Here is a 16,505-nt window from a genome sequence, read left to right as displayed (position 1 = left end):
AAATGAACTTAAATGTATCGAAATAATCAAATTATGCCTAAAATATAATCAAATGAAACTTAAATTACTTGATATTAATTTAAGATTGAAAAATAAAGTATCGATAAATTTAAATGCACCGAAATAATCAAATCATACTTAAAATATAATCAAAATAAAACTTAAATTGGAAAAAATAAGTGTGGATGGGTATGGTGGATACTAAAATGATTATAGGCCCAATGTCTAAAATCTCTTGGCTTTTTCTTTTCACTTCAATGCTAGTAAATTCTTATGAATATACCTTTATTATTCAAAAAGTTAAAAAAAAATTATATTATTTAATTCAAATATTTTATATACAGGGGAGGAGGAAAGGGCAAAAATGAAAAGAAAGGAGAAAAGTGGAAAAGAAGGTAGATGCATACATACATACATATTGGAGTGAAAATCAAGTGGGATCATTCATTACAATGACAAAGTTGCGTGCGGGTCAGAATTATTACAAGAAATTATCGTAATAATGGGCCAACTGACGTGTAAATAGATGACTGGCTAACTCACAACAAAGGGAGAAAGAGAGCAGCATTTTTTGTTGGTGGTGTTGGAGTAGGGGAGGGGTTATTGGGGCATGGAAGGGCTGGCCATGCTTAGGCAGCTCATCGGTCAGCTTCAAGACCTCTTGCATCTCTACGGCTCTCCTCCTCCGCCGCTTCCTCCGTCATCTCCTTTTCACCTTCTTCACCTCCACCAACTGCCCCATCCTTTCTACGACCACCACCGCAGGTTCTTTTCCTTTCCTTCTCTCTTTACATAGATCTCTTCAATTTTCTGTTTTTCTTCTCTCGCCTCACATTTTTTTATGTGCTTATTTTGAATTCTTGTCAGATTTATTCATCTCGGATTCTGTATTTTCTTTTTCATTTTTTTTGGGGGGGGGGTGTAATGAGGTGGATTAATGGTAGATTACCTTTGTTTATCCGATAATGTTAATTTCTCTTCCTTGCATTTCTCGTTGTTTAGATTTTTGTTTATTTTCTGTTATGCCACTGCCGTTTTGTTAATTTTTATTTTCAGGGGATTTCGCATGTTTACTGCATTTGAATTTTTGGCCATTTTTTACATTATTAAACTATTTTATACCTCTTTTTGACGAAAATAGTAAGTTCATTCAAAATTTTAGTTTTCAGCACTTATCTTTCATCGTATTCCAATCACGTAGTTTCTTTTTTTACCCCTTTTTGCCTTTGTTTTCCTTTCCCTTTTTTCAATTTTCAGTTTGCTTTGTCCCCTCCCCCAAAACCCTCCTCTCATCTTTATTAAGGGTTCATGCTGCTGGGTTTTTTTTTTAAAGTTTTACATATTGTGATGGTCAATTTTGAACTTGTTGGCGATTGCCTTTTGATAATTGATGCTTGAATATCTTTCTTCTTAGTTGATTAGCATGATTATAATTGACTATGAAGATGGAATCTCATTTGTATCTGTTTACTATATGATTTCCTTAGAACATGAATTTAAACCTATAATTCTTGATTAATTTTTAGTCCACTGACTAATCAGCTCCTTTCAATTTTCCTTTACGTTCCTATACGCAAAGGAAAATAGAAAGTTAATTTACTAGTTAATTCAACAGCGTCCTGGGCGTTTCGAGTAACAAAGAGTTGTTGTACTACTCTTGGAAGTTCTCCTTAAAGATTGTATGAATGAATGTTGAGTGGCCTAGCTCTCTGGTTAATTTATGATGCTCTGCTTGCCTTTGCTCATTTGTCAATCCCCTTGTTGATATTTCATCATAGGTCTCTCTCTCTCTCAGTCTTCTTTTACAGGGTATTCTTTATGCAAAAGCATTCATGGCAATGTAACAGAGCGTATGGTTGAAAGTTTCTATTATTAGTGCATTTAGTTGATATTGCTGTCAACATACTGTTGGTATAGCTGGATGAATAGAGGTCTTTGGCTGTGCAATGGTTTGAGTTTACTCTGTTCAAACGATACCTTAAACATCCTGTTGCACATATTCTGGATCCATAAAAATGACTAAAAAGTACAGACTTACTGGTGAAAACAATCCCAATGAATTGTGAGAATCATGTATACCTAATTTTGTAGAGGGCTTTTTCGTGGTCCAGTTGTACATCTCTATATTGTTTGACCACTCTTTATGCAATTATTACAAATTGGGTTGTGTAGTATGAACATTATGTTCATTATTCTGATGCAATTGAGTTGAAGGTCTTGACCTTGTATTCTGTCCCTTGATGTTTTGGTCCAAATTTATACCAAGATTAATTATTAGAAATTGCTCTAGACTAATCAGGTATTATATTCCTGACCTTCTAAGGACTAAGAGTGAGTACCTGGTATTTTTCAAGTATATCTTCTTTCAACTGTTAATAATGAAAAATTAGTATACTCTATAACTACCATAGGTACCTTGTATCCACATAGTCCAATATTAGTGATCAGGCAATTTGAGAAGTTGGTCAAGATCGATATAAAACTTTCACATATCTTCTTTCATATTGAATCATGAAAAATAGGTGAATGTTAGCTTCTATCTGTTTCATGGAAAATAACATTTAAAAAAGATGATTTCTTTATTACCCCAGTACTTGTTTTGTGATTAAGCTTTTCTAACAAAGAAGTTAGGTGGTCAACATCTATCTTGCTAAGTTCCATTTGAGATTCTTTTTTAATGAAAATATTTGGCAAAGGCCAGTAAGGAAAATTGTAAGGTGCATTTGCATTATTATGAAGATGTTGCGGCATAAGGTGCATGTGTTTGGAAACCTGTACTGTCATGGCTGGAGCATACAAGTTCTTGTGGCATAACAGTTCTGCTTGGGCTTAGGTTTATTTTTATCACCAGAAAGGTCCTTATCTTGCTAAGGCCAACTGCATAGGGCATTAACTGAAATCAGGTCACAGGTTGGTTTGAAGTTTAAAGATGATGTCAATATTGAAAATCTGTTGGATTGCTGGTTACATGCATGACCCCCTAAGATGTCTGGTTATAATCTGTAGCATTTTTCTATGGGTTAGCTATGAAACATGTTGCTCTGCAGGCAAAAGGTTTCTTTGGCAACTTACTTTTTGTGTGTGGATTTGTGGGTGATAGAAAGATATTTTACATTTTTCTTTTTTGTAAATTTGGTTGTTAGTTACTTGCACGATCACCTACAAATATTGGTTATAATCTCTAGCATTGGTCTATTGATTTATGCTGCTCCTCAGATACAATGTTCTTTGGCGACTTTCGTTTTTTCTTGTGTGTCTTTGTGTGGAATTGTGGGTAATGTAAGAATGTTTTACATTTGCCTTTTTTGTAAATTTGATTAGGAGCTGGTAGTTTTGTCTCAGTTGCTGCCTGAGAGAATGGTTCACTTGCAAGTAAAGGGCATAGAAACCGTAGTCACAGTTTCAAATTTTATGCTGACTATTCTACTATAATTAGTTTTCTTATTTCATCTGAAGAAATTTTCTAGGATTGTTGGTTTTTCGATCAATTCACCACTGCAGTCCAGACTTAATTCTCCTGAAATTTTTTTTTGTAAATGTTGCTAGACAGTCTCTTTTTTCTTTTCTTTCTCTGGTGAGTGCCAATGTTAATTACACTACCACTATCCTTGGATAAAGATAATCTGAGATCTCCTTTTCAGTTCTAATTTAATTTTATATATAAACTTATTAGCTAAAGGGAAAACTGGTAAATAGTTTTGTTTTCTGCAACTATTGATTGATGAGATGGTGAGAAAAGTTTATCAACTGTCTCTTTAGGCCTGCCTGAATTAAACAGATCACAATAACTCTTGATCTGTACCATGTTAATTTGGATGCACTCAATGTTGTTACTGGCACTTGTGTTTTAAACTTCAACGTATTTAATCTGAATGATCTAATTTCATTGATAGTTATCTACTAATCATTCAGGTTATTTCTAGTTTAATTAGAAAGTTGCAAACATGATAACTTGTTAGCATTCATGCAGGTGGTGTTTTCCGAATATCAATGAGACTTCTGCTGAGGATTACTACAGTCTTGTAATGGCTGCAGGGAAATCTGGAAACTGTAAGATGTTGGAACCTTTCAAGCCTCCACCAAGCAAGAGATCACGAAAGGAGCGGAACCGAGGGAAATTACCTGGAAGTACCCCTGCATCAGAGGTTATGGATCAAGAAATTTGGAAAGAATTCCCTGAAGACCTTTTTGAAGCTGTTATTGCTAGACTCCCTATTGCCACATTTTTCCGCTTTCGCTCTGTTTGTCGTAAATGGAATTCCTTGCTGGAATCACAAAGTTTCTCTCATCATTGTGCTGAAATCCCACAAGCCAATCCCTGGTTTTATACCATTACTCATGAAAATATGAATGTTGGAGCCATGTATGACCCTTCAACCAAGAAATGGCACCACCCAACAATCTCTTTTCTTCCAGCAAAGATGATTGCTCTGCCAGTTGCTTCTGTAGGTGGTCTAGTTTGCTTTCTTGATATTGGTCATAGGAACTTTTATGTCTGCAACCCTTTGACTCAATCATTTAAAGAGTTGCCAGCAAGGTCAGTTAAAGTGTGGTCGCGTGTTGCTGTGGGAATGACTCTGAATGGAAATTCAACCGATGAAGGCTACAAGATCCTGTGGGTGGGGTGTGATGGAGAGTATGAAGTTTATGACTCGGTGAAGAATTCATGGAGCCGACCCGGAAGCATGCCCTCTAACATTAAGCTGCCACTATCACTGAACTTTCGGTCACAAGCAATTTCCATTGATAGCACACTTTACTTCATGCAGTCAGACCCTGAAGGGATTGTGTCCTACAACATGGTTTCTGGGGTATGGAAGCAATTTATAATCCCAGCCCCAATACATCTGAGTGACCACACACTTGCTGAGTGTGAGGGCAGGATCATGCTTGTGGGATTGCTGACAAAAAATGCCGCCACTTGCGTTTGCATATGGGAGCTGCAGAAGATGACGCTCTTGTGGAAGGAGGTGGACAGAATGCCAAACATATGGTGCTTAGAGTTTTATGGGAAGCACGTTAGAATGAGTTGCTTGGGCAACAAAGGTTTGTTCATGTTGTCGTTGAGATCACGACAAATGAACCGACTAGTTACATACAATGTGATGAGCAGGGAGTGGATGAAGGTTCCTGGATGTGTTCTACCACGGGGTAGAAAGCGACAGTGGATAGCATGTGGCACTGCCTTTCACCCTTGCCTGACTGCTACTGCTTAATTTCAATCCCCCTTCTTTCTGTTTCGGGCAGCAATGGCATGTCAAAGAAGGTTGTTTCCTATTTTTCTGAGTCTGACGCTGTTTATTGCTTAGCTGCTAACAAGCCTTTGCTGCTAGTTCCTCTTCAGTCGGATTTTTTGTCGTTTTAATGGAGTAAACAAGATTGGCCATGTTCTTTCTTTTCTTTTTGTACAAACATGTGGATGAACAAGTTTAGTTTCGGAGGAGGCTTGTGTAAGTGAATCCGTTAAACTGTTTTTAATCATGCTGAATTTATATAATAGTTACAGAGAGAATTGAGTGGCTAAAAGAAAGTTTGGGTCTATCGCAGTGCCGTTTAGCCTTCAAAGTCTAAAACCTTGCTTTCCCCGAGGCAGCCGGCTGTTTTGCTGGCCGACCCTCCCCCTTCTCCACTTTTCTCCCCCTTTCTTCCTTCCAAATCCCTCTCTGGAAAATAAACCTCTAGTAGCTTTGTGGTGGTTTTGAGTGGATCTAGAGGTGACAGCTCTAGGACTCCTGGTCGGATACCATCCAGTGTTCTCGTTGAGGGGAGGGTCTGGCATCCTGTGGTGTTCTCGTGGAGCAATGGCGTGAGCTGGTTGCTAGTTGGGCAGCTCCGCCGTACACAAATTGCATGCATACTTGTTTGAGTTTTCCTTTCAAAATACATAAATGGTTTCTTGGGAATCCCTATTTTTTCTGACGGCAAGATAAAACTTCGTATGTGGGTTTTTCTCAATATTTTATTTTTAAGTATAATTATGGTTTTTTTCAGTCGATATGTCTATTCAGCAAATAATTGGAAGTTCTATCTATCAATATGTATGGTCTTGGACCATTAATAATGATTTTTTTTTAGTTTGGTTACTTTATTGATTCACTTACCTTTATTATATCAATATTAATCACTACTGTTAGAATTTTTGTTCTTATTTATAGTGACAATTATGTCTCATGATTAAGGATATTTGAGATTTTTTGCTTATAGTTTGTTCAATACTTCAATGTTGGGATTAGTTACTAGTTCGAATTTGATACAAATTTATATTTTTGGGGAATTAATTGGAATGTGTTCTTATCTATTAATAGGTTTTTGGTTCACACGACCCGTTATGGCAAACGTTTGTCAAAAAGAATTTGTAACTAATTACATAGGCGATTTTGGTTTATTATTAGGAATCTTAGGTTTTTATTGAATAACGAGAAGTTTCGAATTTCAAGATTTGTTTGAAATATTTAATAACTTGATTTATATTAATGAGGTTCATTTTTTATTTGTTACTTTATGTGCCTCTTTATTATTTGCCGACGCAGTTGCTAAATCTGTGCAATTTCCTCTTCATGTATTGTTACTTGATGCCATGGAGAGGCCTACTCCTATTTCAGCTCTTATACATGTTGCCACTATGGTAGTTGCGGGAATTTTTCTTGTAGCCCGCATTCTTCCTCTTTTAATAGTTATACCTTACATAATGAATCTAATATATTTGATAGGTATAATAATAGTATTATTAGGAGCTAATTTAGCCCGCCCAAAAAGATATTAAGAGGGGTTTAGCCTATTCTACAATACCCCATCTGGGCTATATGATGTTAGCTCTAGGTATGGGGTCTTATTGAGCCACTATATTTCATTTGATTACTTGTGCTTATTCGAAAGCATTGTTGTTTTTAGCATCTGGATCGATTATTCATTCTATGGAAGCTATTGTTGGATTTCTCCAGAGAAAAACCAGAATATGGTTTTTATGAGCGGTTTAAGAAAGCACGTGCCCATTACACAAATTACTTTTTTAGTAGGTACACTTTCTTTTTGTGGTATTCCACCCCTTGCTTGTTTTTATCCAAAGATGAAATTCTTAGTGACAGTTAGTTGTATTCACCGATTTTTGCAATAATAGCTTGGCCTATCGTTGGATTAACAATATTTTATGTGTTTCAGATATATTTACGTACTTTTGAAGGACATTTATATGTCCATTTTAAAAAATATAGTGGCAAAAAATAGCCCTTTCTATTAAATAGAACTATGGGGTAAAGAAAAATAAAAAATAATTAACAGAAAGTTTCGTTTATTTCCTTTATTAACATTAACAATGAATAACAACGAGTAGTCATATACAATTAGTGGGAAAAAAAAAAGAAACTCTTATTATTATTACAAGTTTTGGCTACAAGAAGGCTTTTTATTATCCTCGTGAATCAGATAATACTATGCTATTTCCTATTATTATATTGCTTCTATTTACTTTATTTGTTGGAGCTATAACAATTCCTTTTAATCAAGAAGGAATGTATATGGATATATTATCAAAATTATTAACTTCATTTATATATCTTTTACATCAAAATTCAAATGATTTTGAGGATTTCTATAAATTTTTTAAAAAAGCAACTTTTTTAATGAGTATAGTTTGTTTCAGAATATTTACAACATTCCTTTTATATAAACCTTTTTATTCATCTTTACAAAATTTCAAATTACTAAATTCATTTGTGAAAATGAGTCCTAAAAGAATTTTATTGGATTACAATTCATCCAATGATAAATCTAATTTGAATTAATTATAGAGTTATGACACAATCAACCCGAACGAATAAAATGTTGAATTGAATCGTACCAGTCTCTATTAGAGGCTATTACTCATTTTTGTACTTACTATTTTATTTTCCAATTATTTCTTCAATTAAGAAAAAAATAGTAGTAGAATTCTAAATAATAGTAGGAATTCTCTTATCCCATTTGGAAGGATTGTATTTCGTAATCATCTATGACTGTTTATGTTTTTAGCATGACCACTTGATGAAATGCAGAGGGAAGCAGGATAATTGGTCAATACCATTGGAAGTTCCTCTTTGTATAATGGGTACGGTAATTGGTATTCCTGTGATCGATTTAATAGGCATTTTCTTTTATGGTTCATATTCTGAATTGGGTTCATCCTTGTAATATGGAATAATGGGACGAACTAAGTTATTGGCATGAAAGTGTAAGAGCTCAATGGGGCCCACCTTTTCTTTCTTTGTTTAGTTCTCGAGGAAGGGTCTCGTTGAATTCTTAATGATCATGATCATAATATTTTGGTTGTATAAATGACAACAAATAGATCACTTTTTTCGATAATTATTTTGAAAAATAAACTCAATTTCAATTAATTAATTCATAGTATCTACCCTTCGATAGTATCTATCGATACTTTCAAGGTTAGAAGAAACAAAGGAATCACTCAATTGAATGACACAATACAATATATGTTTAATATTTCTTTTCTTTTTTTCTGTCCAACAATATTGGTTATTATTACTTTATTTTCAAAAATTTGTATACACTAAAATCAAAGTCTTATCCATTTGTAGATGGAGTTATAATAACAGCTAAGTCAAGAGGGAAGTTATGAGCATACGTTCATGCATAACTTCCATACCAAGGATAGCACGATTAATAATATCAGCTTAGGTATTAATTACACAACCTTGACTATCAAATATGGATTGGTTAAAATTGAAACCATTTAGGTTGAAAGCCATAGTTCTAATACCTAAAGCAGTGAACCAGATACCTACTACACGCCAAGCAGCTAAGAAGAAATGTAAAGAACTAGAATTGTTGAAACTAGAATATTAGAAGATCAATCGGCCAAAATAACTACGATATTATAAGTAGAATTGCGATAACTATATAAAAAAAACTTTCTAGTTCACTCAAAAAAGAATGATCATTGTTAAGCTCAAAAATTTGTTTTTCACTATCAAAATACATGGAATAATGGCCTTGATTACTATCCCTAATTAAAAAGGTGCCATTAGAAATGAAATTTCAAATACCTTTAACGTTAACTAAATGATCAACCTTACTGTAATAATTAAAGCTGTCACCCTAATCATGAATGTTCTTTGGAAGATCTATCTTGTGCTTGGTAGTGCATGGTTCCACCCTGCAAGAATGTTCAATCATTCTCTTGAAGCTCATCCTTTTCATCACAAATGATCCGCTTGCCTCAAAATGACCTAGCCCAATAGGGAAATCCCAATTCATTGGGCCTTTCAATACAATCAAATATAAAACCCCAAGGGCACCAAATCTTAGGAGCCCAAACTATGTGATTGAATAAATCCTCCTCTATTTGTTGTGGGTCAAGTACTCCTTCTCCTTCATCTTCTTCAAATTCCGATTTGTATTTTTTATAAATATTTCTCTTATCAATGATAGAACGAGATCCATTTTGCATCATATATTAGTGATTCCCCAGCTTAGGCCAATTTCAATGGTGATTCATTATTTCGATGAATCATTTCTTCAATCAAAAGAAAATTATATAAATACTTACTCAAAATCTCACTTATCATATTCCTTTGTGGAAGACAATTTTTTTCTGAAAAATTTGCTATGAAATATCTGATCCATGCATAATACCATAAAAAATGGATATAAAATTTTGACTGCTACTTAGTATCGACAATAAGTCTGAAAAAACATCTAAAAATATCAAATTTAAGCATTTGTACGCTGTCGAAGTAAGGAACCATGGCATATATGTTTGGAATAGATTCCATTATGAGAGTTAAAAAAGCACAATCTTATTGAAAGGTTCTATGCATCCACCCTTTCATTTTTCACATGAGGCGTGAATCAAACAATCTATTACTGTGAAAACTTCAAACCATGAATAGTGCCAACATTAAACAACCACGTGTATCTATTGTGTTTTAACATCACGGGAGGCATGCTTTTGGCCCATTTCATAAATTATTTATTCACAAAAGAAACATGCAAAAAGAAGGATATAAAATAGAAAAAGACACGAAAGGGAGGTCTTATTCAATTTTTGAAATCTTCACAACATGAGTTACAACGCATATCTAGTAAACATATTATATCATCAGTTCGCTACAAAACTTATAGAAAAAGAACATAACAAGTCTCTTCTGCATTTTTTTTAACATGGGCTATATGCAGCCTTATGCCATGCTTCCACTGGTCGCTGTCCTGATAATCTGGAAGAGAGCTGAAACAGATGAAAAAAAAACAAGATTTAAGTCAGTGCTGCAAGGTCATGATATTTATGTGTTTTATCACACAACTAACACCATTTTAGAAAACTAAATTCATCTCTTAAAATTCGAGTTCCCAAATATCATGCTAATAAGGTCCATACCGAACAAAATTAGAATATTCACCGGTGAAACAACACACATTATGAGAACGTGCTGAACATATCGGTAGCAAAATCATGTATTGTATTTGGTACAACAAAAGTCAATGCTAAATATCCAAGGACATATAATGGTGAAAAGATAAGCAGCCAGGAATCTTACATGATCCAATGACAACGAAAACGAAGAACCCAAGCAACATAGGGCCAACAGGATAATCCTTCCCCTTTTTTGTGCTTGTTTCAGGAACAGCTCCTCTCTTTGTTATGTTCTTTTCGAACTTCAACACTTTCCTGTCTGCAATGCGCCTTGATGTTGTCTGCACAAACCAGATCAGAGGGATCCCATTTAAATTTAGATTTAAAAAAAGAAATAGTTTATACATATTTTCGATCATGGTGATGGATTTAGCATTTATACTGGAGGAAAAACACTGGTGTTCTTACTTTTCCCACTTTTTTTATAACTCGAAATTTGATAAGAAAAGAAACAAAATTCACAAATGCTCAATATTGAGAATAAAATGATGAATAGTACTAAAAGGGCTGATTCAAGGTCCGTCTACCTAATTCATTCAAAAAAATTCGAACAAGCACATGATTAAATTATTGAGGACATAAATATGCTAAATTGAGATCTACAATCTATATAAGTCTGCAACCGGTTTAATTCGAAAAAGATAAATTGAAGCGTAAGAAAACATAGCTCAGATCGTTTCATATAATATGCAAAAAAAAAAAAGAAAGAAAGAAAAGAAGAAATCAAAAGATTACCATGATGTCGGAGAGAAGAGGTAGCCGGTCGAGAAAGCGAATGAAATTTCAGGCGAAATTCTTCTCTTTCTTTTACGGCGACGATTTTTCTTTGGGTGTGTGGGGGGGGGGGGGGGTTATTCCTCGATTCGCGAAAATGTCCCGGGCTGTCGTTATAAGGGGCTATGTATGCTGCTGATTAAATTCATCCTACGTTAAATGAAGGGTCATGGACTTCGTCCTGATTGGTTTGCTCACGCAAATTGGTAAACGTGGCGCGATGTAGTTGGTTGCTTGGTACACGTATACCTTTTTGTTTAAATGGGCAGATCTATGGGCTTTAGTTTCAATAATTGTGTTAAGCCTGTTTTTCTATTTTGTCTCTTTAGCAATAGAGAAAGATGTTTCTTTTATGGATAATTAGTGAAAACTTTTCGGATATAGTTATGAGTTAATTACATCAAACGTCTCCAAATTATGACTTATTTTAAATTGATCATCGAACATTAAAATATTCTAATTACATCCTCAAACTATCAATGTTACCAGGGTGAAGCCATAATCTTTTTTGGGGGCGGGGGGCGGAATTAAATTATTTATTTTTACGATAGTAAAAATACAATTTCACCATTTTAATACCTTATATCTTTATAATTTTTAAAGTATTAACTCAATTTTTTATCATTTTTGGGGGCCAAAGTGCAATTTTACCATTACTAATTTAAAATTTTATAAATTATAAAGGGGCATAAATGAAATTTTTTCCATTTTAGGGTGTGTTGGGGCCCCTGCCAACCCCTTGGCTTCGCCATTGAAATGTTATATCAATAAGGCCATTCCTTTATTAAAATCGTTAATTTAACCATTAAAAGAGACGTCAAATTTTATGTGACATAATTTAAAATGAAAAATTTTTAAAGAAAAATTAATATTGTGGAAATGAATGTTGTAAAAATATGGTTTTGAGGTTTTCGAAGCATTTACAAAAACTAGCATTCACTCTCTCTCTCTTTCTTTTTTTTTGTTTACTTTTTTATTAGTATTTAATTAAAAAGTTATGCAATAAGTACAACTATTTAATTTTCTTTAAAATTTTCATTTTAAATTGTCGTATAATATTTTATATGTCATTTAATGGTTAAATTGACGATTTCAATAATGGAAGGACCTGATTGATATAACATTGATAGTTTGAGGATGCAATTAAAATAATTTAAAATTTAGAGACTAGTTTAAAGTAAAGATCATAGTTTGGGGATGTATAATACAATTAACTCTTATATCATTATCTATATGAATTTACTAACTCTTATTTTTACAAAGGATAAAATATTATTTTAATGGTATTCTTATATTTTTATATAAAATCTAGAAAATATGTACACATATTCCAACCTAAAATATCATAAATTCTACTCTCTCAATCTTATCATCTCAACTAAAGAAATATTTAATATTTATACTTTTTATAAATTTAAAAATAATTCTTTTTATTCACATGTCATAATCTATTATTTTGTTACCATTTTAGTGCAATCTAAAGCTGTTAGCGTCATCCTAAACTCGTTTATGAACATTTTCTTAATCTACAAATAGAATAATAATCCTTCATTAGAAAAAATTGAATAAACCGATTGAACCAAATTAATTCAGTTAATCGATTGACCATTGAAGTTTGTTCAATTAGGGAGCAGATAAAGGATTTTTGAAGTTTTAATTATTAATTAATTTGATTTGAAAGTAATTAGTTAGTTGAATTAATCACTTAATCAAAATTACTAATGATAAATATTTTATATATTATTCATATATAAGTCTAATGAACACAGAAAGTTTAAATTCAAATTGTATACAGTGGTAGGCCAAAAAAAAATATTAACAGTTTAAGTAAAACAATTATCTAACAACTAATAAAAAACTCAAAAATTAAAATACTTAACACTATTATTTTAGTTCGATTAATCGAAAATCGATTAAATGAATCGAACTTAGTTCGATTTAGTTAAGCATTTTAAATATTTGATTAGTTCGATTAATGGTAATCTAGCTTGGTTAATTATTGAATCCTCCATTTAAACTCTCCTGTTTTATGTTATAAAGCTAAAGGAAATTATAGAAAAAAATACCCCAAAATTTTTGATACAACTTATGGTACTGTTCTAGGATGGAACACAAGGATTTTCCGAGGAAATATGGATATGATCTAGATACTAACTTTTTTTAAGGAATTAAAGTGATATTGGAGATGAAAATCAATTTAGAAAACTGTAATTGCGAAAAAGTGGAAAAATGACTAAATTGTAAATTTTTAAAAAGTCAGAGGGCTAAATGCAATGCAAAAATATGAGTTATTAAAGATCATTTTGCATGAGAATGATTTGGAATAAGAATTATTATAATGAAAATCACTCTTGAACTAAATTGGAAAGTATATAGACCAAATTGAAAGTTTTCTATTTTCACCGTGGAACTCGTGTGTATAAGTGTGGTTTTGGTCTTTTTTGTACAAAATTAGTGTTGGAAATATTATTTTTATGAGATATTATAAAATAGGGATCAATTTGAGCTATTGGGTTTTATTAGAAGTTGAAGATTAAACGTGGTCATCATGTTGGCTTTAACTTAGACTTTGACCATTTGACTTGGTCTTATTTTAAGGGTACGTTTGGTTCCCTGCAATGGAATAGGACTGTAATAGAATAGAGCTGTAATCAGCAATTCAATTGTTTGGTTGCATGGGATGGAATAGAGCTGTAATAACATTCTTTTGTTTGGTTGAATAGAATAAATGTTGTAATAGTATAAGGAAAAGTACTTAAATGACCAAAAAGTACCATTAGCAAAATTATTTTAGGTAGATAATTATTGTTTTTGTTATTAAATTTTAATAAAATTATTGTTAAATATATTTTATTAAAAATAATAATAAATAATTTAATAAAATAATATACAATTTAATAACATTCTTAATAGAATAAAGTTGTAATAGGACTGTAATAGAATGAAATAAAATCCAAATATTACATATTTACATAGTTTGGTTGAATAGAAATCATAAATGACAACTTTACTCTTAAAATAAAGAATATTTTATTTATATTATTAATATATAATAAAAGTATTTATATAAAATATATTTTAAATTAAATTAAATAATTTCTAATAAAATTATATTAACCACTGTTCATCATGTCTGAATGAATAGGCTAGAATTATTGCTCATATTTCTAGAAAACCACCATTTCTTGAAGCTTTCCAGAAATGAAAAAACCACGGTTTCTTGAGCTTTCTTTAAGCTTTCCAGAAATCCACCATTTCTTGAAGCTTTTTTTTTAAAGTTCTTTTTAGAATTATTGTTCATCATTTATATTATAGATAAAGTTTTCTTTTAAGTTTTTGTTTCTACATTATCTGATTCTACAATTCCAAAATTTTCAGATCTACCTTTCTTGAAGTTTTTCATCCTTTGTGTGTTTTGGATGGAAGTTCTGAATTTTTCTTTTTTGAAAATTCTCTAGAAATTAGAAACTTCCCTCAACAATGCATGCAAGTTTGATTTGGGAAGGAGGTATTTTTGACAGAAAAAGAGAAAGTTATTACGGGTGACATCAAAATGTTCTGACCTAGGATTTTTTTGAAGATTCATCAAAATGCCCCTTGAAATCTTTCTTTCATATTTTCTAATTTATTTTTTGTGAAATTTCTAAAAGAAATCATAGATCTACAAGAATAGATTGTGGGTTCCTTGTCCATTTTGGTCATCCTCCTTCCTAATTTTGGATATTTAAATCTCTATATAATAGCTTAACCCAAAATTGAGATAGAAATGCTCTCTTTTTTTTAAGTTGTTGATGCAAATTTTGAGATTTTTCTTTTTTTTTTTCCAGTAAAAAAAATCTAACCATATTATTCTTGGAACCATTGGAGATCATCTGTATTATTGTTAAATTCAATTTGACACAAAATTGATGAAGAAGAAGAATAGTAAAAAAATGATGGACATAATTGGAAATAAAAAAATTGCTATTACTTGTGTGGCTAAATTGTCTATTCCTACCCTTAACCACCGAATATGGATTCAGTAAAATTGCTGAATAAACAAGGAATGACATTTCATGGAATGGCTCATTCAGTTAATCAAACTAGTGTTTTACTGTTCATTAAAGAATAAGGAGGGAATGGAATAGCCATTCCTTCCAACCAAATGTGCTGCAAGTGTTTTGAAATTGGAAAAAGAGATGAAAATCCATCTCTTTTAGCTCCTCTACCAGCCGACCCCCTCTCTTCACCATGAGAGAAATTCTCTTTTCTTTTTCTTTTTCTTTTTCTTCAAATCAACTACAAATTCTTTCACCCCACTTGAATTTCTCACTAAAATCACTTAGATGATCACCTCCTAAACTCATTTCTACTATCATATTCTTCATCTAAGCTTAATGAGAGAAAGTTGAAGCTAGAGAGAGAAAGCTTCAAATAAGGTAAGACATTATTGTTCTTCATTCTTACCTTGGATATTTGATGTATTTGTCTTGAGAAAGCTTTAAAAGCCTTGTATACTAATATATTGTTATATTTTTGGTCTATGAGAAAAATGAGGAAATGATGAAAATCTGGACTTCCAAGTTAGTGTGAAGGAGAATTCATGCTAGAAAGCTTAGTTTTGGGATTAAGTTCATCCAAGTACTTTTGGATTTGCTAACTTCCCTTACTAGTGTGATTATTCTTATAAAACTTAAAATAAATATAGAATGAACAAGAGAGAAGAACAGAAGATAAAAAGATGATTCAACTTTCACATTGGCATCCAATAAGTCTGTACATGCCCTCTATTTATAGGGCTTCAAAAACCATAAGTTACAAAGAAATAAGGACCAATATTAGGGTACCCTATAAATGATTTAGGGGTTACAAGATAATGAATTTAGGGGTTATGGACATTCATCTTTTAGGGGTTATAATAGGATAAATTGGGGGGGAGGGGTTATGGACATCCATTTACTAATGGATTTACAACACTCCCCCTTGGATGTCCATCAATGAAAATATGTCTCGTTAAAACCTTATTAGGAAAAACCCTGTGGGATAAAAACCTAATGAAGGAAAAGAGTGCACAATCTCTTATTACAAGCTGCCTTATTAAAAACCTTTACCAAGAAAACCCAATGGGACAATACCTTGGTTAAAGGAAAATAGTATAGCATGTTTTATATTCCCCCTAATGGAAACGTCACATTACATCTTTGAGTCAACGCATTAAATCTTGTATAACTAGTCTTTCAAACATTGTGGTTGGCAATGCCTTTGATGTAATCACCCTTCAATTGAACTATACATGCTGTATTATCTTCGTATAAGATAGTTGGCATATTTTCCTGTAAAGGCA

At 32.4% G+C, this 16,505-nt stretch overlaps 2 protein-coding genes across 3 annotated transcripts; one reads left to right on the top strand and one right to left on the bottom strand.

The window, feature by feature from the left end:
- The first annotated feature begins 371 nt into the window (after positions 1 to 371).
- Positions 372 to 5,526, top strand: LOC107922299 (F-box only protein 6). Of its 2 annotated transcripts, none has more exons than XM_016852272.2 (2): positions 372 to 765; positions 3,971 to 5,526. In XM_016852272.2, the coding sequence occupies exons 1-2, from the start codon at positions 611 to 613 to the stop codon at positions 5,214 to 5,216; spliced, it is 1,401 nt and encodes a 466-aa protein (XP_016707761.1). In that variant the 5' UTR covers positions 372 to 610; the 3' UTR covers positions 5,217 to 5,526. The 2 variants fall into 2 exon arrangements, with proteins under 2 accessions (XP_016707761.1, XP_040943255.1); XM_041087321.1 differs by lacking the exon at positions 372 to 765 and adding an exon at positions 2,651 to 2,910.
- Positions 5,527 to 10,006: 4,480 nt separating this feature from the next.
- LOC107921251 (stress-associated endoplasmic reticulum protein 2) lies at positions 10,007 to 11,321 on the bottom strand. Its single transcript, XM_016851128.2, has 3 exons — positions 11,144 to 11,321; positions 10,533 to 10,689; positions 10,007 to 10,222 (listed from the first exon to the last, which is right to left on the bottom strand). The coding sequence occupies exons 1-3, from the start codon at positions 11,144 to 11,146 to the stop codon at positions 10,176 to 10,178; spliced, it is 207 nt and encodes a 68-aa protein (XP_016706617.1). The 5' UTR covers positions 11,147 to 11,321; the 3' UTR covers positions 10,007 to 10,175.
- Positions 11,322 to 16,505: the final 5,184 nt, after the last annotated feature.

The sequence above is a fragment of the Gossypium hirsutum genome, chromosome D01 (genome assembly GCF_007990345.1).
Source record: "Gossypium hirsutum isolate 1008001.06 chromosome D01, Gossypium_hirsutum_v2.1, whole genome shotgun sequence".
Classification (NCBI taxonomy): domain Eukaryota; kingdom Viridiplantae; phylum Streptophyta; class Magnoliopsida; order Malvales; family Malvaceae; genus Gossypium; species Gossypium hirsutum.
Note: the sequence above shows the minus strand (reverse complement) of the source record. Positions and strands in the feature narration are given on the sequence as shown.